The sequence below is a fragment of the Ambystoma mexicanum genome, chromosome 3p (assembly GCF_040938575.1).
Source record: "Ambystoma mexicanum isolate Mex_15411 chromosome 3p, UKY_AmexF1_1, whole genome shotgun sequence".
Lineage (NCBI taxonomy): Eukaryota > Metazoa > Chordata > Amphibia > Caudata > Ambystomatidae > Ambystoma > Ambystoma mexicanum.
Genome location: NC_090925.1, coordinates 1,259,868,983 through 1,259,893,440, shown reverse-complemented (window position 1 = coordinate 1,259,893,440; position 24,458 = coordinate 1,259,868,983). Strand labels below are relative to the sequence as shown.

At 47.8% G+C, this 24,458-nt stretch overlaps 1 protein-coding gene across 1 annotated transcript in view; it reads left to right on the top strand.

Annotated features, from left to right (window-relative positions):
- The window catches only part of RANGAP1 (Ran GTPase activating protein 1), a 1,265,070-nt gene extending 1,240,959 nt beyond the window's left edge, over positions 1–24,111 (top strand). The window contains exon 16 of the mRNA XM_069652750.1: positions 23,034–24,111. Within this exon, the coding sequence (XP_069508851.1) occupies positions 23,034–23,103 (70 nt within the window). The 3' untranslated portion in view covers positions 23,104–24,111. The remainder of the gene's footprint in view (positions 1–23,033) is intronic.
- The last annotated feature ends 347 nt before the right edge of the window (positions 24,112–24,458 follow it).

The following is a 24,458-nucleotide window of genomic DNA, read 5'->3' as shown; positions in this document are numbered from 1 at the left end:
CAGCGAGGGCGGCCCCGCGAGTGGCTTGCCTGGAGCTCAGACGAACGCGTCCTCTCGGCTGCAATGTAGAGCGCAAACAAGCGTTCCAGGATCGCGCATGCGAACTGGCCGTCTTGCGCATGCGCGTTGCTTTGGGCGTTGGCTTCTGCGTTCCCTGAGCCGTTTGCAGGCTCCGTGTGCCTGATTTCTTTCCACACGAGATCCGGGCTGCCAGGGCTGTAGTCTTGGGCCATGGGGCTGCTGGGAGATGTAGTTTTCCTTGAGCCTTGCCACCAGAATGTCTCTTCCCATTATACCTGGGACATTTACAAAGGGGGCAGAGATGACACCTGCTCAGAGAAGTTCCCCCCACAGTTCCTGCAACCACCTTGCCATGGGAGCTTAGCTTTGGCTTTATGACAGTACACCCCCTCCCTGCAGAAGGGCCGGGTTTAGTGGGATGGTTGCGATGGAACAGGCGCAGGAGTCGAGGAGCATGCATGTTAGAGGCGGGATCCCAAGATCCTTCCTCGGGGCCGAAACCCACCCAATCGATCAGGTAATGCAATTGACCCCCCCTTAGTCGTGAATTGAGTATGGCTTGGACCTCGTACTCTGGGTACCCTTCTACCATAACAGGTGGTGGTCTCTCCATGCGTGTATGGGGGTCTGCTAGTTTCAGGAGTGCCAATATGGAATACAGGATGTATTTTCATATGATCAGGGAGTTGAAGTTGCATCGCCTCCGTGTTAATGACTTGGGTGATGCGGAATGGACCCAAAAAACGTGGTTTCAGTTTACGGGACCCAGGAAGGTGCAAGTGCTGTGTCAAAAGCCAGACTTTATCTCCTACTTGGTACTTGGGGTTGGCACGACGTTCCTATCAGCATGCTTCTTACTAGTTTTCTTTGCTGCGATTAGATTTTGATGAACCTTTTTCCAAGTTTGTGCCAAGTGGGCCACTTTAGCTTGCACCGATGGTATTGTTTCTGGGGTACATTCACCACTTGGTTGTATGTTTGGATCATATCCGTAAGTCACAAAAAAGGGGGAGTATCCTGTGGAAGTATGCTGGGAGTTATTATATGCTAATTCATCTAACCACTAGAATTCCACCCATCCTCCCTCAGCTCCATGCGTAAAACAGCGAAGGTACTGTTCAAGCGTCTGATTCAGTCGCTCCATCTGCCCGTCCGTTTTGGGGTGGTAACTGCTGGACATCTGTAGTTGTATGCCTATTTTATCACAGAATTGACGCCAAAATCTAGATGTAAACTGGGATCCACAATCCGATATTATGTGCTGCGGCACACCATGTAGACGAACAACATGTTGTAGGAATAGGTCTGCGAATTCTCCTGCTGTCGGCAAACCACAACTAGGTACAAAATGGGCTAGTTTGGAAAATGAGTCTATTATTACCAGTATTGTGGTATTGCCATGATCCAGGGGTAGTTCAATGATGAAGTCCAGCGACACCGTATGCCATAGTTGCGAAGTCGTGGGCAAAGGGCTAAGTAATCCTGCTGGTTTTCTATGATCTGTTTTATTCCGAGCACATATTTTACAGTGCGTAACGTATTCCTGTACTTCCTTATGGAGACTAGGCCACCAATAGTGCCGCTGGAGTCTTATTTACTCCTGGATGACCAGCCAATGGGGAATCATGACATCATGTTAGGGCTTGAGTCCAAAGAGCCATGTTAGGCATATAAACTGCTTTTCCCTGATATGGTATACCATCTTGTAAGGTACGCCTCTGATCCCGGTTTTCCCACTGAAGCAATTGCTGTGCCGTCATTGCGTCCCCTATTTGTTCCAGCAACGTATTAGTTGTACTTCCTACGATGTTAGTCAGGGGCACAATGGGTTTTGCCGTCTCCTCTGCTCTGGGTAAGACCTGTGATTCCGGATACCTGGAAAGTATGTCCGCTTTTCTGTTTTCCTGTCCCGGCCGGTATGTTACCACAAAATCAAAGTCTGCAAAGTACATGGCCCATCGTAGCTGTCGTGGGGTGAGGGCTGTGCTGATTTTAGAAATTGGAGGTTACGGTGATCTGTCAAAACCGTTATGGTGTGCCTTGCTCCCAGCAGGTAGTGTCTCCATTCCTCGAACGCCGCTTTAATAGCAAGTAGTTCACGATCTGCAATAGTGTAGTTCTGTTCCGCAGAATTGAGCTTCCTCGAGTAATAAGCTACTGGGTGCAATTGTCCTGAGTGATCACGTTGAGATAGAATTGCCCCCAACGCATAACTTGAAGCGTCAGTCTCTACCAGGACCGGTAACGCAGGATCTGGATGCAATAGGACGGGGGCTGAGGTGAAGGCCTCTTTTAGCTGACGGAAACTATGTTCTGCCTCAGAGTCCCATACAAATGGCTTCCCTTTCTTTAGTAGACGAGTAAGGGCTAGACTTTTCTGTGCAAACCCTTGGATGAACCGTCGGTAGAAGTTTGCGAATCCTAGTACAGACTATAGTTCCTTGATGTTTTGCGGGGCTGGCCAATCCAAGATCGCTTGCACTTTGTGTATCCATTTTAACCCCCTCAGTTGACAGTATGAAACCAAGGTGCTCCACTGTGGTACAATGGAATGAACATTATTCTTATTTGGCAAGCAAATGGTGTTCCCGTAACCGTTGCAAGACGGACTTGACATTTTGTATATGCTCGACTTGGTTTCAGGAGTAGATCAATATATCGTCAATATATACCACGACAAATACATCCAAGAAACCACGAAGGTCCTCATCCAAGAAGTGCTGAAAGGCGGCAGGTGCGTTGCAGAGACCGAATGGCATGACCTGATATTCATAAAGTCCAAATTTCGTTCTGAAGGCAGTCTTCCATTCGTCTCCTTCACGCACCCGCACCAGATGCATAGGCACCTCGTAGATCCAGCATTGTGTATATTGTGGCTCCTCGAACTTGATCCAACAGAACTGGTATAATCGGTAGGGGGTATCGGTTTTTGATTGTAATGCGGTTGACCGCGCGGTAGTCGATACATGTTCTGAGTTCTCCGGTTTTCTTCGGAACGAAGAATAACGGCGAAGAAACAGGTGAGGTGGAATGACGGATGAACCCATTCTTCAAATTAGTTTCTATGCATTCCTTAAGGTGTTGATTCTCGGCTTCCGTCAATGCATAGATCCGGCTGCATGGCAGTGCAGCACCTGGCTCCAGATCTATTTTACAGTCGAACGACCGATGCGGCGGTAGTGTTTCCGCTGCTTGTTTGCTGAAAACATCCCGGAAGTCCTGATATTCCTGTGGTAGACCTTCTAGTGGTTCTTTCTTGTTGTCTTGTGTGGCCCCTAATACCTGCACGACATGTCCCAGTTCCTTGGTGCAATGAGTTCTACAAAAACTGGAAGAAAAGCAAACCGTACCACATGCCCAATCAATTACTGGGTTATGTAGCGCCAGCCAGGGAAGGCCAAGAATGAAGCCCAACTGGGGGGCTGCAATTACGTCAAACTGGATGAGCTCTTTATGGCCTTGGATGTTCAATATCAGCTCCCCTGTTTGCTGTGTCACCGGTCCAGATTTTAATGGCGATCCATCGACTGAACAAGACCGCCTCTTGAGTACTCTTTGAGGCCACTGGCAACCCCAATTCTTCAGCATAATTGGCATCCACAAAGTTACCGGTAGCACCTGAGTCTACCATAAGGGAAACCACCTATTCCCTTTGGCGTGTCTGAAGAATACCAGTGACAGTAATATGGATTTTGTGAGCATGTTTCACGTTACCCAACGTATGAATAGGGGCGTTATGATGACTTTGGCTCGGCAGATCCGCCCTCCTCACTGGCGAGCGTTGGCATTTCCCAACGAAAGAGTATTCTTAGGCTTGGCCCCACACTCTCTCACAAAATGCCCGGGCTTACCACAATACATACAAAGCTTTTCCTTCCTGCACTTATCCCTTTCCTCTTTGGAAATTGCTCCACGAATCGTCCCTATTTGCATAGGTTCAGGTTCCGGGGTCTTTTCTGCGGTCTTACCCGAGCTAGTTGAAGCTCTTGGATAGTCTGTTCTTGTTGGATTCTGTTTTGCTTCCCACTTACGCCTATCCTGTCTTCTTTCTCCTTGTCGATGGTCCAGGCGCAAGGCTAATTCTATCATTTCCGTGCAAGTGGTTGGTTGCGGGTCCACTTGCACTATGAGGTCTTTTAACTCATCTCTAAGGCCTTGGTAGAAGAGGGCCAGTCTTTTTCCGTGGGGCCATTCGGCTTCGACCACCAGTCAATTAAATGTAGTCACATACGAGATGAGCTTCTTACTCCCCTGCTGCAGTGTAAGTAATTCCCGGTCTCTAATTAAGGAGGCCGCCCTCCTATTGAACATCTTATCAAATTCATCCTGGAACTCAGCCCAATCATATAGCAAGCCATCATCCTTCTGTACCAGAGGGTTAGCCCATGCTGTAGCATCCCCAGTGAGATATGAAATTATGAAGGCAGTGCGAGACTGGGCCGAACGGAAAACTGTGGCTTGGTCAAGAAATGCAGCTGGCATTGCGTCATAAAAATTGAGAGCTTTGTGGATCACCCCCATACCTTTCTGGGGTGGCTAACGGCATAGGTGGTTCTGTGGTTACCTGAACTTGCACCAGGGTTGGAGGGGGCCCATCAGGGAGGGGTCTATCTTGCGCTGTGAGCTCCTGCACACTAGCGGCTAGAGTTGCGTAATCCTGTCTTGTGGCCTCTAGTGCATCTTTCAACTCATGTAGGACGCGAGCTATGTCCTCCATGATTCCGGAGTTCGTGCTACTTGGGCGTTGAATATACGTGGGTTCTCGCTTCTGTCAAGGCGAGTTCCGTCCCAATGCAGAAGCAGCAAGAACTCCTACCTCCCCTTGACGGTCTTGGCGCCTGGATTAGATAAACGCAGGACAACGCGACCCCCACGGGGAAAGAGGGTTAGGGTCCACGGATTGGATGGGTTCGCCGTGGTAGCCAAACCGGAATGAGGGTTAGGAAGTGGTTGTGGACAGGAAAGGGGTTTGTGGGAAAGACCTGCTCCTTGACTCCTACCCTGAAGAGTCTGTTTGCAGTGATTTCAATATCTTGAGTTTCATACCATTCACTCAAATATTCATGTTCCATACCTGTATTACCCAGATTGAGATTTAGCACTCTGTTTAACTTCTGCACAGTTACACTCCGTAATGGTTTCATGCATGCCCTGCCCGGGGCAAATTGTAGCACTCAGTTGGTTAGGGCACTGAGTTTGTTCAACAATTGGTACCTCTTGCATGCATTGCTCAAGGTACTCGATTTAGTTCTGACACTGTAACCTTACATAGCATTCAAAAAAGTATTACACATTAAGCATGATTTGAACACTTAGCTCTGGTTTTCCAATGAGTTTCTCGAATGTCTCTCCGCCCGCTGGCTCTGCAGTCTGTGGGTCCGTGGTTAACAGGTTCTGAATGCTGTCAGAATGCTCCTGACAAAAGAGGAAACAATTAGCCTTTGATCGTGTGCTACTAGCACTCGCCGCCGGCGAGTATGAAGTTACAAGCACCCGCAACTGGCGAGTGTAAAGTTATGAACACCCGCAACAGGCGAGCGTGATTTCGGCATGCAGGTTTGTTAGTACGAAATCCGTTAGAAAAAGCAGTCTCCCAAGAACTTGACCGACTCCGTTGGTTATTTCACAACAACCGGAGCCTCAGTACATCAGTTTTACTGCAATAAGTTACGTGACATGCTCTGTAACACTAGAGTGGAATAATGCAGTTATCTTTGATGCCGCGGGGCCTGAGGATTGTGTTCCAGCAGCGAGGGCGGCCCCGCGAGTGGCTTGGCTGGAGCTCAGACGAACGCGTCCTCTCGGCTGCAATGTAGAGCGCGAACAAGCGTTCCATGATCGCGCGTGCGTACTGGCAGTCTCGCGCATGCGCGTTGCTTTGGCCGTTGGCTTCTGCGTTCCCTGAGCCGTTTGCAGGCTCTGTGTGCCTGATTTCTTTCCACACGAGATCCGGGCTGCCAGGGCTGTAGTCCTGGGCCATGGGGCTGCTGGGAGATGTAGTTTTCCTTGAGCCTTGCCACCAGAATGTCTCTTCCCATTATACCTGGGACATCTACAAAGGGGGCAGAGATGAAACCTGCTCAGAAAAGATCCCCCTACAGTTCCTACAACCACCTTGCCCATATTCCGTCCCTGGGGGCTTAGCTTTGGCTTTATGACACAGGTGCCCCTCTCTAGATAGAACATGGCATGATAACCAGTTCTGTGGTTTTTTACCCACAATGAGATTCTGCAGCCATCGCTTTTTGCTCACTGTACTTTTCACAAAGGAGCAATAACCCATTTGCATATCAGTTTTTGTCCCGCCCACAAGGGCAGTCCAGCACCAAAATGCCAGGCAAACCTCCTTTGAGCAAGAGTACCAACAGCAACCCTATACACGTGTTTCAACCTTTTTGGGCCTCATCAGTGAGGTTGAGCTGTGCCTCTCTAAGTACAGTGAGTAAGGGGTCCAAGTCTGGGTTCCCCCAGGTAACTTAGGGTGACCAAACCCAGTTCCCTGCAAAAATTACAAAAAAAGTAGCAGGCGCCCCTCTGTTACCTGGGGGAACCCAGACATGGACTTCCCTGCTCACTGTTCCCAGAGAGGTACAGCTCCACCTCACTGATGGGGCCCAACAAGGCTGAAAGACGTGTATGGGGTTGCTGTTGGTACTCCTGTTCACAAGGGAATTGCCATAGCATTTCGGTGCTGGATTGCCCATGTGGGCGGGACAAAGACTGATATGCAAATTGATATTTTCCTCCTTTGTGAAAAGTACACTGAGCAAAAAGCGATGGCTGCGAACTCTCAAAATGGGAGAAAATAAAAACCACAAAACAGTTTATCATGCCATGTTCTTTCTGTAGAGGGGTGCCTGCTACGTTTTTTGAAATATGATTACTACAAGAGGTTTGCCGACAAGAAGCAGGGGGAGGCGACAAGGTCTGGTTAGCTACCAATCACATCCAGTTGAAGGGACCTAGAAAGTTTCATCCTAGGTACATAGGCTGTTACCAGATCACTGCTTTGATAAATCCCGTGGAGGTAAAATTGACACTGCCACCACCCTTACGTATTCACCCGGGATTCCATGTTTCCTTGTTGAAACCAGTCGAACCCGGTACACACAGCCCTCTAACTCCTCCACCCCCCATGCAAGTAGATAACAGCCTAGAGTATGAGGTACATGGCATTTTGGACTCCAAGCGAGTACAACATTCCCTGTATTATTTAATCGACTGTAAGGGTTATGGGGTTTTAGACAGGTCCTGGAAAACAGCAGCACATGTACATGCACCACGTTTAGTTGCTCGGCTCCACCGGAATCACCCAACCAAGCCAAAACCCTGTAGCAGCTCCTTAGTGGGGGCCTTGGTGGGGGGTTATTTCATGATTACTGAAGCCACAAGTAGAGGCAACCGCAACTCTCTTATAGGGCCATGGGTGCGGAATGGCTGGACTACCCTTGTTCATCACTGGCACTCACACCAGCACATAACATACTCATCTACTAAGATGGCTGCCGCTGTTGCCCTCCAGGTCCACCACCAAAATGGCCACGAAGTGAGCCATAGAGACGTTCCATCAGCTACACACTAGTGTACTGGGTGTGGCTGCTATATAAGCCACACCCAGGCTCAGCAGCGTGCTTTCCGTTGCTCTGCTTCTCAGCTGAAAGCTCACCGCTATGGCTCTGGCTCTTGTTCTTAGCTTCCCCTGTCATCTTGCTGTGATTTCCGCTGCTCCCGCTGTACCTGGAAAGGAGAGAGAAGCATGTGTGAGCTCCCGTACTCAGGACCAGAAGAAAAGGCACGGTATCGTGCACGTGTTCCTGAGGGACAGGAACTATGCTTCAGATGAAATACTTACCCATGCTCTCCAGCTCACCCAAAGCGGTTACTAGTCCCTCCATCCTCACAATAACCGCATCCTGAGAGACAAAGTAAGAGACATTAGCAAGTAAGAGACATTAGCAAAGCAGACAAGAGACTTATGGCATAACCTACCACTGCAGAAAGGCACAATGGTGCAACAATGTATTGGCAGTCAAAGGACACAGTGGGCCTCATTACGGATCGGCCCCCACTGTTAATTCCGGACCGTCCGATCCCAAGTCCTGCAGGCGGGAGGTGATCTTCCCGCCAGGTCTGACCATCACGAGATGGTGCCGGTGTTTCCACTTCCCCATTCCCATTGAGTCATATGGGACTCAATGGGAATGGGGATTAACACCATTCCGCCTCCGTGACTCCCGGGACACCGGGGCTGTAATGCCCTGGTAATTCCGGGAGTCATGGAGGCGGAATGGTAATACGAGTACGGCGGTAACAAGGCAGTTTTACCGCCGGACTCGTAATGAGGCCCATTGACTCACCACGAACTATAGGCTCTGTGAACAATACAACCTGCACTAAGCGGGCAAAGGACATTGTTAGCATCCGGCAAGCTGCAGCAGGCCTGGGCAAGCAAGAGTCCAGTGAGACAACTGGACCACGGGTGCTCACTCCTCAAAGTTCACCAACGCCACAAAATCACTGTTGTGTCCGGCCATTCCAGAGGGTCCATGCGCAGGGTCTGGGTGGGAGGGGAGAGACAAGAAACACAAGCAACCCATTGCCCATTGTTTTTACTTACAGGGCCTCAGCAACACCAGCAGGATACAAGTTGGTGTTCGGGGATCTCTTGGTGTGAGAAGGGATCTTCTTCCTCCCTAACCCGGCGGTATGTGTTCGTTATGCTACACAGTGTTTTGGTGGTAAGAGGTGAGGAATACACGACGGAAGAGCCCAGGCACTTCTGCATAGAACCAGGTGAGCATTACAGTAAGTGAGAGGACCCCAGATATACACATCTGTTCCCCATTCACTCTGGCTGAGCCAGACTCAGCCAATCACATAGGAGGGCATTCAGGCAGGCAGGCAGCCAATCAGGCTCACAGGCATTCAGGCCATTCACTCCAACCAGACACCCATAACAAAGAGTGTGGATTGGGGAAAGTACCCAGCCTTTCATCACACTACACTGCATTCATGTCAGTTTCAGTCAGGGGTGTCTCATTCATTGTGTCATACACACAGAAACCAGACACCCATAACACAGAATGTGAGTTCACTTCGGGCTCCATTCATACAGGTCCTACCCCTAGGGTGTACCCACAACACAAAGCCTCTGGGAAGGCTCCAGTCATTCTGACAGGAGGCCGCCCCAGAGCCATGTATGGTATTTCCACCCAACATCCAACAAGGTAAAAGGCAATGGAAACCAAGAGGCGACAGGGGCCATCTTACCTCCTCTCAGGAATCCATTGATTCCTATGATATGATATATTTTATTTATATTGTGCTCATACACAGGTGTTTCAGAGCGCGACAAGGCAAGGGAGGCGAACAGGGGAGAACGAAACAACGGCAGGCCTAGGTGTCCCAAAATAGAGGGCACTCGGAGCCACTGCCAAGGCAGCATGCAGCTGCCACAAGTCCATACCCTGCTCTGTGGGCAACATACAAATGCCCAAAACAGACATAAGGTTATCCCATGTGTGTTGTTCATGAAAAGGAAAACATGAAGAGCTGCACTGCCTCAGTGGCAGAAAACATAGAGAAAATGCACACAGTGAAGTGGTAGGACAAGGACTAGGAGGACCTGTCCCTCCATACCGCATTTTCAGCATCACAGTATTGTTGGCCATAAGTCATTGTGCTGCTTCATAACGGCAGTTGGAATCCTATCAGGACCTGCTGCCTTCAAGGACTTAGCTTTCTTGATCTGATCTTCAATCGAATCCTTATCTACGGGAAGAGCCCACTTCTCCCTTTCTAGAAAAAGCAGAACCCAGCAATCTCATCCCTGTCATACAAGCTAGACATGTACCCTCTCCATTCACTCTCTCCAAAGGATTTGTCTGAAGACTGACTTGATGCTCCTGCTAGGATAGGCCAAAGGGCTCCAGTATCTTTTGATTTCATAATCTCTAAAATTCTTTAGTCCACTAAACTGGTATGACTTGGCATGCTGCCTCTTCATCCAATTCCTAAACGATTAAAGTAGCCCTCTTTTCCAAATGGATTGTGTCCTCCCATGTATTCCTCATCTTTGATAATCACCTTCCAGCGTCAGCTGCTTTAGAAATGTTTTCTTGGTAGAGGGGCCATGCGTCGTTGACCCGATGTCCCTCGACGGCCTCCATCCGCTATCGAGCATGACGTCGCCGACAATACTGATAGCACGCACTACACCCGTTACTTCAATTCCTGTTTCTGCTGCAGAGTTCGCTTTGGATACAGTGCGATTTTTGTCATTCTTCGACCCTTTCTTTATAAGATTTTGACTCCTAAAACAGGCTTAAAAAAAATGTGCCGATTGTGGGGCCAAGATGTCCATTACGAACCCACACCGCGTTTTCCTCTGATGTTTCAGGCTTGAACACAAGACTGCCCGTTGCGGTTCCTTTTAGTCGATTACATGAAAGGCACTGAAGGGAGAGGAAGGAGGAACTTGCTGCAGGTAGGCCGATCCATAAGTCACGATCGACCACTCTGTCGAAGAGAAGACCTTCTGATGAAATGAGTTCGAGGGGAGTATCTCCTCCGAGAAAGCACTCCAAAAAAGTGCTTCCACTCTTGTAGTGGCTCCAATCACTCGTCTTTTTTCAGGTCTCCTATAAGATCCAAGAAGGTGTCACAGGTCCAGCTCGGATTCCTCTCACGAGCGGACGGTGTCCTGTCCATCTAGGTCAGCCTCTAAGGCTGAGTAGGAGACGTTTCATCTTCAGATACTAAAGATATTCGAGAAGGTGGCTCCGGCCCCTTCGAGAGAACCAAAAAAGGGACCACGGCCAAGGATGATGGGGCGTCCAAAAAGGTTTTCGCTTGCGCCCTCAAGCCCGGGCTACAAACTGTCGACCATGCAAGAGCTTTCGAAACCTTGAGTCAAGGAGAAACCTACACCTCTTTCCTCTGACTGTCGAGTCCCATCGATGTCAAAGTCATCTTCAAAGGTTTTATGATAAGAGTTACAAGCCCTTACCTAAAAAGGACTTCTTTAAGTCTTTGTCATCTATTTTCGGGGAAACAGAGACTTTCGACCAGGATACACCGCTATTTGGTCTTCAATATGGGACATCAAATGTTCGAGAGGCTCTCATTTCTGAAGAATCCAGAATGGAAAACCTCTGTGATGCCTTGAAAAGTACAAGTGGTCTTGATACCCCTTCAGAGGTAGATTTTGCAACACCTGACCCCTCTGAACAATCTAAGGCCTCTTAACAGGCAGCTGATGAATAGGGTCACAGAGTTCCTGGGATGGAGGAGGCCTGCTACAGTTTATCAACAGGACTACCTTACCAACATTTTCAACAAGAATCTACAAAAGTATCCAATTTTACCTTTCCACTCTGCCTTGCAGAGGAGTGTTATGGCAAACTGGGAAATCGCTGATTCTAATCTAGCCGTCTGTCATGATCTCTGCTTCCAAAAGATCAGGACTTGCCCGACTCCCTTGGAAGCAGACCCATAACCCCGGTTCCGAGTGCCAGCCAGTCCCAATTGGGACCTTTTGGACCCTGTCCTGGCGCCAGTGGCACCAGGCTCATAAAGATGCCCAGTCCCAGCGCTGGAAGCGCCGGGCTCATAATGCTTGGGTGGACTTACCTGCAGCAGACCATGCTGCTTACTTACCTGCCAGTTGAACCCCTGATCCTCTTCTGTTTGGGACTACTTTTCCTGTTGGGTGGGGCAGGAGCCACTCCCTAGGTTCAGAACACTGGAACTCTTCTGGAAAGCAGGAACTCTTTTCTTGCCTAGGCGTGGCTGTGGAAGGAGACACCTAAGCACTACAGGAGGCTATTTAAACCACACCCGATGGATGAATCTTGCTTTGCGTTATTCTGCATTCTCTGCAGCAGAACGCTCATCGTGTCTTCTGCTTCTGATCCTGGGCCTAAGGGAACAAAGGCTTACCATCCTGGAATGCAGTCTTCAGCAGCATCTGTAAAGACAAAGAAAGAACAGGTTAGCACTACGGTCTTCAGTGGCAGCGCATCTCTTACCTGGTCCATCGGCTGTCACCAACGCCTCGCGCTGCATTCCGGCATCTGAAAGACAAAGGCTTACCTACTCTTCGCATGCTCCGGAGGTCTTCGCACTGCATTCCGGCATCTGAAAGACAAAAGCTTACCAGCTCTTCGCACGCTCCGGAGGCATTCGGCGCTGCATCCCGCATCTGAAAGACAAAAGAAGGTGCGTTTAAAGACATTGGGCAACTTTATTACTCACGTGCCATTACTCCTTCCCACGCCGAATCCAGTGGGTATTCCAGCACCCTTCAGCTTCTCTAAAGCTCCGAACTTGTACCTGCAAGATAAAAGGGACAGTTAGTGCACATCGTGAAGCAGGCTACAAGCGCTTACTTACGTGCTTCCAGGCGCTTCTATTCCTCACGCGGGTTCGATCCTCAACTCTCATCAGCCCGCCATCGCCGGAACCCTGCAAAACAAGAGATATCATTACAAAAGACTTTTAAGACATTTGAAGTGAACTTACCGTTCGTGCAGTTAACGACGGACAGCAGTCCTCTGAGGTCAAGAGGCCTGCACCCTTATCCAGTGAAGAAACTGGTTACGGCACCCGGCCCCGAGGCAGATGGAGAGCTCGGCGTTCACTTACCTAAGGTGAGGGTGTTAACCTTTGGGGTTCTACAGGAGAAGAGAAAGGGAAGAGGAGAGAGGTACCCAATAACCCCAGTTCATTAATCCCATATTTTCTATCTACAGACATCTTACTCTTCGAGTCAGACATACTGTGCACAGAGGTCCAGCCCAAAGAGCCAACCGTGTGTTACACATCACCTTTGAAGATACGGCATTCACCCAGTCAAGACCGGCGCCTCTGCAGGAATCAGGTGAGCGTTACACCGTCAATAAGAGCCTCGCTGGGAAGTATAAGTCCTCTAACATGGATCCAGACATTCTTTCAACGCACCCAACTCCTGAGAGGTTGGTAGTACAAGCTGCTACGTCCACATCCAGGGCAGCCGCTTATCCTACTATTCCTCTTGATAGGGATGATACGTGTTTTGACACTCTTGTTAAGAGGGTCTTCTCGGCCCGCAGTATGGCTCTTAAGTTTATAAATACAGCATGTGCGCTAAATTTACTCATACTCTGTGGGATGTTGTAGCTATTGTTGCTGACCCTATTCCAGAAGGCGAGGAAAAGGAAAGAGATGGCTTCCTTAATATAATTAAGGATGTCAAGGACGCAATGTGAGAGTCCTTACAATAAGGACTTGATTCCGTTGACAGTGTCAGCAGAGTCATGGCGGCTACTGTGGTGGCACGCAAGTTTGCCTGGTTATGGAAATCTGGTTTTGCACCTGACGTTCAATCCAGGCTACTTAACATGCCCTTTAATGGGTCACATCTTTTTGGGAATAAGGCAGAAGAAAGTCTGGAAAAACTTCAGACTTCCAAAGCGGCAGCCAAGTCGTTGAGTGTAGCAATACGTCAGCCACAACCGACATATCTGGCTTGTCAAGCATAGAGGCGTCAGCACTTTTCGCTATTACCCTTACTTGCGAAGGGCGAGGGGTCAAGCCAGCCAAAGGGCCCAGAAGAACTTTCCTCGAGGTGGACGAGGTACAAAGTCCGCCCAAGCAATATCTGCCTTACCATCAGCCGCTGCCAGAGCTGCCCAAAATACCTCTCTGAGGCCTTAGTCCACAAGACTGTGGTGGGTGGCAGGCACAGTCATTATTTGGAAGAATGGCAGAGAATTACTTCCGATACTTGGGCCATGGAAGATGGTAGGCCAAGGGTTACTGCCTCCCTTTCTTAAAAAGGCTTCCAGATCTGTTCCTTCTGCAAGAGGCCTCCATCCTGCTGGCAAAAGGTGCCATAGAGCCGGTACCTGTGACGGGTGGCACTCCACTTACTTTTTGATCCTCAGAAAGGATGGAGGATTGAGACCCATTTTGTACTTCAGATACTTGAACAACTTCCTTCGGGAAGAACAATCTCAGATCCTTCGGGCCCTTCAGCTCCAGGATTGGATGTTATCATTGGACCTTCAGGATGCTTACTTTCATATCCTTATTCATCACAAGCACAGGAAGTACCTAAGGTTCACCTTTGGCAGTTCTCACGGTCAGTTTCGGGTACTGCCATTTAGGCTCACCTCCGCCCCAGGGTTTTCACCATGTTGATGGTGGTTGTGGCAGCAAGTCTCAGGAGAAGGGTGGGCTGGGGGTTCACATCTACCCCTACCTGGACGATTGGCTGATCAGGGCGTCTTCTCCCGAACAGGTCCTGCAACATCTCATTTTCACCTGCCACTCCCTCCATAGACTGGGCTACTCCCTCAATTTCAAGAAGTCCCACATGATGCCATCTTAGAAGCTTCAATTCATCGGAGCAGTCATGGATGATTCCTCTGGGAAAGCCTCGCCGCCCGAAGTGAGGGCTCATCACATTCAGCAGATGGTCGTCCGGTTCCAGAATTCCCAGCTTCATCCGGCCTTCGACTTGGAGGTTGCTCGGTCTCTTGGCATCCTACATGTTCCTGGTGCCAGAGGCATGCCTGAGGATGAGGTCTCTTCATTGGGTTCTCAGGTCCCAGTGGTCCCAGTTCTGCGGCAGAATGAATGATGGACCTTCTTTAGGTCCCGAGCAAGGTCGCGCATGATCTCCTGTGGGGTTGGCCTGTCGAGGAGAATGTGTTGAAATAGGAACCTTTCTGGCAACCATGGCCAGAGATAACAGCAGTTACAGACCCTCACGGGTTTGGGAGCCCACATCAACGATCTGTCCATCAGCGGTTGTTGGTCTCCATCTGAAACCAAACTACACATCAATCCTTTGGAGCTGAGGGCAATCGGACTAGCACTGATGGCTTTTCTGCCCTCTGTACGGAGAAAGAATGTCCTGATAATGATGGAAAAACACAGTGGCAATGTACTACCTCAACAAGAGGGGAGGTGTAAGGTCACTATTACTGTTCAGAGAGACGATGCAGCTCTGATTTTGGGCACTTCAAGAAGGAATCTCTCTTGCAGCCGTTCATCTTTCCGGATAAGAGGACACACTGCGGCGGACACTCTGAGTAGAGTCTCCCACGAGTGGTAACTACCTCAGCAAGTCCTTCACGAGATCTTTACCCTTTGCGGAACCCCTCAAGTGGATCTGTTCTCGGCCAGTGTCAACAGGAAGTGCGACCTTGTTCTGCTCCAGGAAATTCCCTCCAACAGGAGCTCTGGGAGATGCATTTTTGCTGGACTGGCAGTTTCCACTCATGTATGAGTTTCTTCCAGTGCCCATCATTCCTCATGTCATCAGGAGGTTGAGGAAGTTCGGGAAGACCTGATTCTCACTGCTCCGGATTGGACCGGTTGGATGTGGTACCCGGATCTCCTGAACATGTCCATCTACCCTCCAATTGGTCTTCCCCAAAGAGAGGAACTTTTCCCCTCCAATTCATCTTCGCCAAAGAGAGGACCTTCTCTCAGAAGAGGGAGGTCGGGTTCTCCATGCAGAAGTCAGGACTCTCAGCCTTCACATCTGGTTTCTGGGAGGTACAGGTATAAGGATGTGGCCCTCCCGGAAGAAGTAATGGAGGTGTTGCTAAGTTTTGCAGCCAGTACAGAGATTAGAATATAGATCCTTTTCTGTGTGACACACCTATGGTGCTATCCTTTTTTGATCATTTGGCCAACCCAGGGGATCCAGGTTGGTACTGTGAAAGGATACCTGGTGGCGTTATCCATCTTTAAGCGCGCGCCTGAGCAGGGATCCTATAAGATTCCTATTGTTGTACAGTTCCTGAAAGGGCTCATTAATGTGTTCCCTCCAGTTCCTTATATTGCACCTGTTTGGGACTTGAACTTGCTTCTAAAGTATCGTGTGTGCTCTTTGCAAGTCACTACATTCATGTCCTTTAAAGATGAAAAACTCTCAAAACAATTTTCCTCACAGCCATTACATCGGCACTTAGAGTCGGTGAACTTCAGGGTCGTTTGTTTAAACTGCCGTTTACCACCTTCTTTAAGGAAAAGGTTATTTTGCGGATCCATACCAACTTTCTCTCAAAGGTAGTACCCAAATTTCATCCTGATCAAAAAATAGTCCTACCTACTTTTTATCTTCCACCTCATCCATCTAAGCAGGATGAATGGCTTCATTGTCTTGACCCTAAGAGAGCTTTGTGTTTGTACATCTCTCGGATGGAAAATCTTAGGCAAGACGACCAATTGTTCATTGGATATACTGGAAACAAGCTAGGGCTAGCTGTGACAAAACAAACTTTATCCCGCTGGATTATTCTTTGCATTAATGAATGCTATAACTTAGTGGGAAATTACGTTCCTGTTGGCCTACGGGTACATTCTAGAAGGGGTGTGGCCACTTCATTTCTCCAGAGAGGAGTGCTGGTGCAAGATATTTGTGCCGCTGCCACTTGGTCCTCTCTACCTACCGCATCTGCGTTTTGGACAGGAAGCAAGATTTGGGAAGGCTGTACTTCACAGCATTAATTCAAAATAAAATGTGCACTTCCACCTCCTACACATACTACTTTGGGAGTGTATCAAAGGTGAGGAATATGTGGGGGTACACAATTCATTTGAAAAACAAATTTCGAGAAATTTACGAGAAATGTTTTTCCGAAGCAGCTGATGCTGGAAGGAGATTATCGAAGATGAGGATTACGTGGGAGGAACTTCAAGTCGCAATAACATTACCAAATGTGTTCTTCTTTACCAGGTAGCCATCACCTGTTTCATCTTTCTCCAATTCAGGGATGTTCCCCCCTAAGGATCCTCTTTTTTTACTTAAACAACATTATAAAACATAATATAGGAGCTCTTTGAGCAAACCAGGGGCATCCGCCACTGCCACTGCATTAAAGATTGTACATACTCGTTAATAAACTTGTTTATTTAAGAGGTCAGAGTGTTCACTCCATGCTTAGTCCAGGAACAATTAATTCAGTTTCACAATTGATCCATTTTCTAACTTACTCTGTTCACCCACTTATTCACAATCAGTTCAGTTGCTGCAGAATAAGATTCTTGCCTCACTTGCCAATACAGACAGATCCTCACTAAACAGTGATCCTTCTGAACAGTTCTATGAATCCAGAAGTCAGCACAAAGATTCAACCATGCGTGGGAGAGGAATACATAATCCAGTGTAGAGGAACAAGTGTTGGAGTAACTGGCCATCGCAATACAATCTCACTTAGCAAAGATTACATTCACACAGCACAATTCCCTTGCTGCCAACAAATGTAACCAAGCTGCCTTCTCCCTGCATCTCTTACTAGAGAGCCGCTTATTCCTTTGTAAAGCAAGAATCTGGTCTTATCCACAATAGCAATTAAGGTCTCCCACCATCAAGACATCCTCCCTGCCCCCAACCTGACCCGTACTGAACCACTCGGGAGCATTGCAATAGTCAATCCAAGGCAAAATAGTGGCCTCAGCATAGTTTCACAACTTTTATCAGAGACAAAAGGTTTTATCCGTCTAAGAAGTCTCAGATGTTACTGCACAGTTTTAACAATATTAATACTATGTGCATCCGCACCAAGAGAGGGTTCTAAATAGATTGCAAGTTTCTTTAATTTATTTAGAAGAGTAATATTTCAGTCCTCAATAACACAATTGGAATTCCTTGGATCAAGTTTTGTTCTGGCCTGGATAGATCCAAATATCATAAGTTCTGTTTTGGAACTATTTATACACATCCAATGCATGGACATCCAGTGTTTGATAGACTAACTTTCATATATGTCTATCTGAATTTGTGGCGTAGTTGCCGTGCAGCTCCAAAAGCAATTGGGTGTTATCGGCATAATTTGTAAACCGCCCTCCGATTTCTGTAATCAGGTCACAAAGCGATTTGCTGTGAACCTCAAAGAGCGCAGGCGACAAGCATGCGCCCTGGGGGACTCCACAATATAGTGGGGACAAATCGAAGCATCACCGCAATGTACTGTGGATCTCCTATTATTTAAAAAGGAGCTAATCAATTGCCATGTTTTCTGAACTTTCGTCTGTTGTTGATAGTGGCGTCAGGAAGCTCTCGTGATCTAAATGGTAGAATGCTGGCAGTTTTTTATATATTTTTTTTTAATTTGTTAAAAAAATGTGTATTGCTTCGAAAGCCCTCAGGCATTGCGGTGCACACATAAAGACTCAGCCTTACATAAAGGAACGGGACAACTTTTTCTAGCTGGGTGAGATACAGATCTTCTAGGTCTGATTCATTTACCTAATAGATTTGTTTCAGGGCTTTCCTGAATGTAGTGTAGTTCTGTTCCTGTCTTAACTGTGTTGGTAGGCTGTTCCATTTCTGGGCCGCTTTCACCGGAAATGCCCGACCCAGGCCGTTTGACTTTTTAGAGGAAGGACATGTTAACAGTACTGATGCATCTGATCTTAATGGTCGCCTTGGTACATACTGTGTGATCTTTTCTTTTAGGTAGGCCGGGGCCTGCCCAAATATTCATCTGTGAACTATGGTCATGGTCTTGAAATAAATCCTGTCCTCTGCAGTCAGCCAGTGGAAGGCTTTTCTGTCAGCTGTGATGTCTTCTCTCCTTGTTTCTTGCACTATTCTGACAGTGTTATTTTGAGTAGTCTGACACCATGCTATGCACCCCTGGCTTGCTTCTAACAAAAGTGCATTGCCGTAGTCGAGCCGGAATAGTATAGTGGCCCTTGCTATAGTTGTGCTATTGTCCTCGCTCAAATAGGGTCTGATGGATTTTGATGCCTCCAAGAATAGCCCCAAAGTTTTCACTTTCTCTGCCACTAGGATGGGGGAGACTTTGATGTGAAATGACTTGTACTCTTGACATAACTTGGCTCAAGCTTGATGCAAGCCGAAAATCATCAGCTCTGTTTTACTTAAGCAATAGAACCTGATCGTCGGGGGGCTTTACCGACTCTGGTAATGCCCCGGGGCCCATAGGTAAGGACCCGAGTGAAGCGAGGGCCTTACCGAAGGCCCCGGGGCATTACCAGAGTCGGTAATGCCCCCGACGCTCAGGTTCTATTGCTATTAGTACCCTAGGCCGCAGAAATTGTGTGACCGGGGCAATAAAAGCTTTTTTTTGTCCCGAAACGCTGCTGCGGCGTTTCGGGAGGAAAAAAAATAAATAAAATGGCCGCCGCCATGGAAAAGGAAAACTGAGTCCGTTTTCCCTTTCCATGTCGGCCATCGGGAGCGGACGCGCTGGGGACACAAGTGTTCCCAGCGCGTCCGCTCCCGAAAAAGGATCAAAAAGAAGGTAAGTGGGGTTGGGAGGGTGTGAGTGGGACGGGTGGAAAAGGGGGAAAAAATAAAAATAAAACGTACCTGCGTCCCCGGTGGAGGACGAGGGAAGACCCAGCCGTGTAGAGGCACAGAACGGGGATGGCCCTGCTCCGAGTCTCCACACAGCTGGAGGCTTCCCTCGTCCCCCGCCAGGGACCTAGGACCAAGAAGGTAAGTTGGGGGGCGGGTGAGAGGGAGGGAAGGGAATTTAAAAATGTTTTTAAAAAAAGACTTACCCGAGTCCCCGGCGTTCTGATTGGCTTTCGCCAGGTCCCTACCCAGCCGGGAATCCCTCCGTCGGGATTCCACGGTCTTTGTACCCGGCGGGGGGCGAAGGCAGCATCTCAGCCGCGGGGAGGCTCGGGATGGCCCTGCTTCGAGCCTCCTCATTGGCTGAGGGGTTGCCACGCCCCCCGCCGGGTACAAGGGCTGTGGAATCCCGACGGAGGGATTCCCGGCTGGGTAGGGACCTGGCGAGAGCCAATCAGAATGCTTGTTGCATTCAGATTGTCTCTCGCCGGGTTACTAATTCCATTTAGGCATATCCAATTCCTTTCCATCCAGGCTTCAATTATATTATATAAAGCCGCCACCCTGATAGTATCACTTGTGTAGCAGCCGATCAACTCCAGCACCAACTGGGTGTCATCTGCATAGTTCGTAAAATAAACTCTGGTGTTATCGAACACTATGCAGACACCCCTCAGGTAAAGATTGAAAAGAAGTGGAGATAAGCTGGCACTCTGGGTAGCACCGCTATTGATGGGCGTTTTGCTTGAAAACTTTTCCCCACAGTGAATTTTGGATCTCCTGTTTGATAGGAATGAGAATACCCATCTGGTGGCTGCTGTGGAACAGTTGCCCACATTTTTCAGAGCCCATTGGAGGTGTTGGTGGTTTAGTAGGTCAAATACTGCACTTAGATCTAATACCACCAGCAAGCCCGTTTTACCTTTATCCATGATAACTCAGCATATGGGTCTGCAGGTCCAACATAGCTGTATCGGTAATAGTGTCAGGAAGCGCTTGTGATCTAAAAGGTTGAATGCTGCCAGTAGGTCCAACAATACCAATAGCCCAGTTTTACCCATCCCTAATGTCCAGCATGTTGATCTGCAGATCTAATAAGGCACTCTCTGTGCCATGATTAGGGTGCAAATCATATTGTCTCAGATGGAGAATAGAAGAGAGGTAAACATGTTCCTGAAACTGGGTAGTAGCTATTCTAGGCATCTTCCAGCTGAGCACCCTTGCAAAGAATAGATGGAGCAGGCGACTTCTGGACACCTCCAGGGAGCGAAGAAGACGGATTGCAAAGGTGGTCACCACAATGAGGCAACGATAATCGATCTACCATGGACGAAAAAAAGGAGCTGGCCCTCTGCGGGTTATGTTGATGCAAGGAGGCTGAAAATTTAGAATCGGGGGTCTTGTACTAGAAGCTGAAGATCCTCCAAGTTCCAATGGAATTGCAAGGGCTGCTGCAAGATAGCCTAGAAGTGAACTGGTCAGTCCACCTGGTGGTCCAGGGACACTTCTGAAGGTTCTGAATGCACGGATTATCGAGCACGGGTCGAGACTGGTTGTTCCCACTGGTCCAGGGTTCAAAGCACCAACGAAGGCACACAATCTGCCCAGCAACAAACATTCAGACACTAGGATGTGCACTGGAACCAGACAGTCACTCCCCCGGCTCCCAGTCTTGGCGCACATAAATTTGGATTCCAGAGAAATTCCAAACATTCCCTACCCCAGGCACACCAAACAATCCCTTTCCAAGCTCCTTACTGGAGCACATGTCAGAAACTGGCCCTGCATAGTCAAAGTACAGTTACCTGGCTACTTGATTTACAAACAACTAGATACTCTGTTTTGGGAGCCGCTTGGAAAGGAAAAAAGGCTTCCAGTGAGCTTAAAATGTCTACAACACATGCAGCGGCAGCCACCATTCTAAGATGCACTGTGGACAACCAGATAAACTGACTGGACAAGGGTACTAGGTTCCACCAAGGGACCATATACGTGGCCCACATCTTGAGTTTCATCCAATGTGAGTCCTGGATAGGGATTTGATGGGGAATAATCGGCATGGAATCACAGGAGACGGCCGTACATTTCAGGGGACTCGCAGTGGGTGACAAGGGATTTTCAGCCTTACCTCAAGACCACTCCTTTCTAAACTGCCAACTATCACTCGATCAATCTATCAAAGTTAAGGAATCTGCAGAGGAGATGGCATTTCTTAGAAGAACACATTACATCTTTTCCTGGTAACGTTGGTCCAGATGGATGGGATAATGCAGGGTCAGACTGGGACAAGAAATAGACCCGGTCACCCAAAAAAAAAAAATTGGCCCATCCCTCGCCTCACGACCGGAAGTGATTTCATTTGACCCCACCCCAAAGTGACATCCCGGGATGAAACACGACCTTTCACCCCTTGACAAAACACGAAGTGGCATCATTTAGCATTGTTCCTAAGTACACTCAATTACTGTGAATCCCAGCAGACGCCCAAGGCCAAATGATAACGTTATTGTATAGCACTTAGGTGTAAGCTCTTTTTTATAGAACAAATATGCATACAATATCATCCTACCTGTGTTGGTACTCATTAATCGACCTAAGAAGGACAAAGGCTTTTTGGGGAAAAAATGTTTCCTTTTTATTTACTCCAAACCGGCCCAGGCATGGCCAGAAACTGGCCCCCAATCCCCAGGGACGATTTTGGCCCGGCCACGTGCCAAGGGGCCAATCCGACCCTGGATATATGACCATAGTGACGAGGCTTGAATTAAGGATAAGGAGCCAGACACGTAAGGTAAACCCTACTCTGCTCCTCCCAGCCCCCCTACTCCCTCCCTACCCCATCACCAAGGAAGTTAAGTTTGTAGGCGCCATGGTTGAAGGAATGGCCTTAGAATTCAGGCAGGTTGTTCGGAACAATGCTGAATCATAGAATGTCACTTCTGGGTGGAGAAAAAGAGGGGCATAGAGGAAAGAGAATGGATTAGAGACATCAGGGCCTAACATCTAATCCTACATCTCCGGGAGGTGTGGGACTGTAGCAGGTGGCAGAGTTGTGAGGGTGCTAGCACATGGTTGTGCTGCCAGAAGTAAGACCAGCAAGTCTGTGTAGCACTGCCAAACATTAATGCCATAACTGATTTTCAGGCAAGGTTATGCTCCAGTTTTCTGTTTAGGTTGCTCTGTTCTCTCTGCACCGCCAGGTTATCTCCTGCTTGGGAGTGTAAAATGAGGAATCTGTGAGAGGATACAATCCATTAGAAGAATGCATTACTTACCTTCAGTAATGTTCTTTCTCACAGATTCATCATTTCCCTCCCAATTAAACCCTTAATCTGATAGCTTGTTTGCATGTAGTACCTCACTCCCCAGCTGCTTAGCAAGGGGGAAAAGATGGAATTGAGTTTATGGGGTGTGACGTGCTCTTTTTATACAAAGCATTTTGTCACTTTAAGAGCAATAGAGACATTGGAGCTGATGAAATTGCCATTCAGTCGAACTGTGGCACTTAGTGGAGGAACATTTTCAGAAAATCACCTGCTAATATCTAACTTGAGGAATATGTGGAAGGAGAATAGATCAGAAAGGACATTACCAAAGGTAAGTAATTCGTATTTTTCCTGAATTCTACAAATGTTAAGTGAAATTAAAATTGATGGTCTCGGTTTCCCAATTTGTTTTTATTTTTGCACAGGCCTAACCGAGCTTTGGAGGCATTTTCGAGTGCAAGACACACGCTGCTGCAGACCCTGCACACTGTGTAGAAGACTTCCATCCACATTGGACAGTGGGTTTTACTGTGCGGACTATGAGATGCTAGTGGAGTGGCCCAGGCGCGTGATTGGAGTGGACTCAACATTTCTCAGATCAGTGGACTACGCCTAAGCTTAGGTTTCTCCAGGCCTGCTTTACCAATGGACACTGTCTGCAAAACTGCCTTCTTAAAGCTTACCTCATCCTAAGGAAATGCTGCTTTGTGTCTTATTATTAAGCCCCTTTGAGAAATCACAGTCTGTGCTCTCCAAGTTTGGGCTGATCATTGGAAAACTAGGGTGTGCCGAGTCCCCATGCCGCTATTTTTGTGATTTCATATTTCATAAATCTAAAAGTTGTTTCTCCCTTCCCAATGTGATGAATACACCAGGAACCTGCTTTAATGGCCCTAGTTATGGTGAGACAAGTTTGGGAAATCAAAGCCCCTTTAATTTTCTGTTCTGGGAGCGAGAAATATTTTTGTGGACTTTCGGGGGTTGTTTGTTTTATCTACAGTTTAATTATAGAATCGAAAATGAATGCAAACAAAAGCAATTGAAAGCTGTGTTCTTTAGTTATTGACTTGTGCTCCCCAAATATAGTCCTTTGAGAAAAATGTGTGGATATGGGAAGTGGCAAGGGGTAGCTTTGCGGCACATTTTTGCCTTCATGGAAACATTTGATGCTATGGTTCTGTTTTTATCAAGCCTGTTAATTAGCAAGCTCACTTGTGGCATCTGTTTAACTACTGTTGTAGGAGCGTCACTGAACGCAAAGCTGTATTCAAGATCTGCCTATTTATTTTGAGGTATGCTTCTCATAAAATGTATGTTTTGGCTGGCCCCTGTTTTTCTGTGCATGCTGCGTTTTCCCCTATTTGCTATGAAGGCTGAGACCGGCTTTCCTAGTTTGTTTTGTTGGAGAAATTGAGGCTTAATGATGATCCTTCCAGGATTCATGTGCACTTTTGTTAGCTATAGCCACAAAGTAAATGTTATTAAATATCTTGCAGAACACGCTATAGACAATCTAGAACAATACCTACTTCAGTATCTCTGCCCACTAAGACCACCATGTTAGAACATGTGGGTATTCTGCTCCCTTATAAATAAGCCTTCATGGCTTTGTGTAGCAAATTAGAATTTTTGATATCCACATATACTTATGCTGCTAATGTGCTGAATTCCTTGTTGTTCACTTGTTCACCTGTTTCCTTCTGCTGTACTGTTCATAAAACATATAATGCAGCACAGTAGGGAGTGCATTAAAGGCCACTCAGGGAGACCTTTCTTTTCCCAGTCACTGCACTGATCACCTTGAATGCTCATCCAAGTGGATCTGACTTGCCTGTCACTCCAAAAGAAAA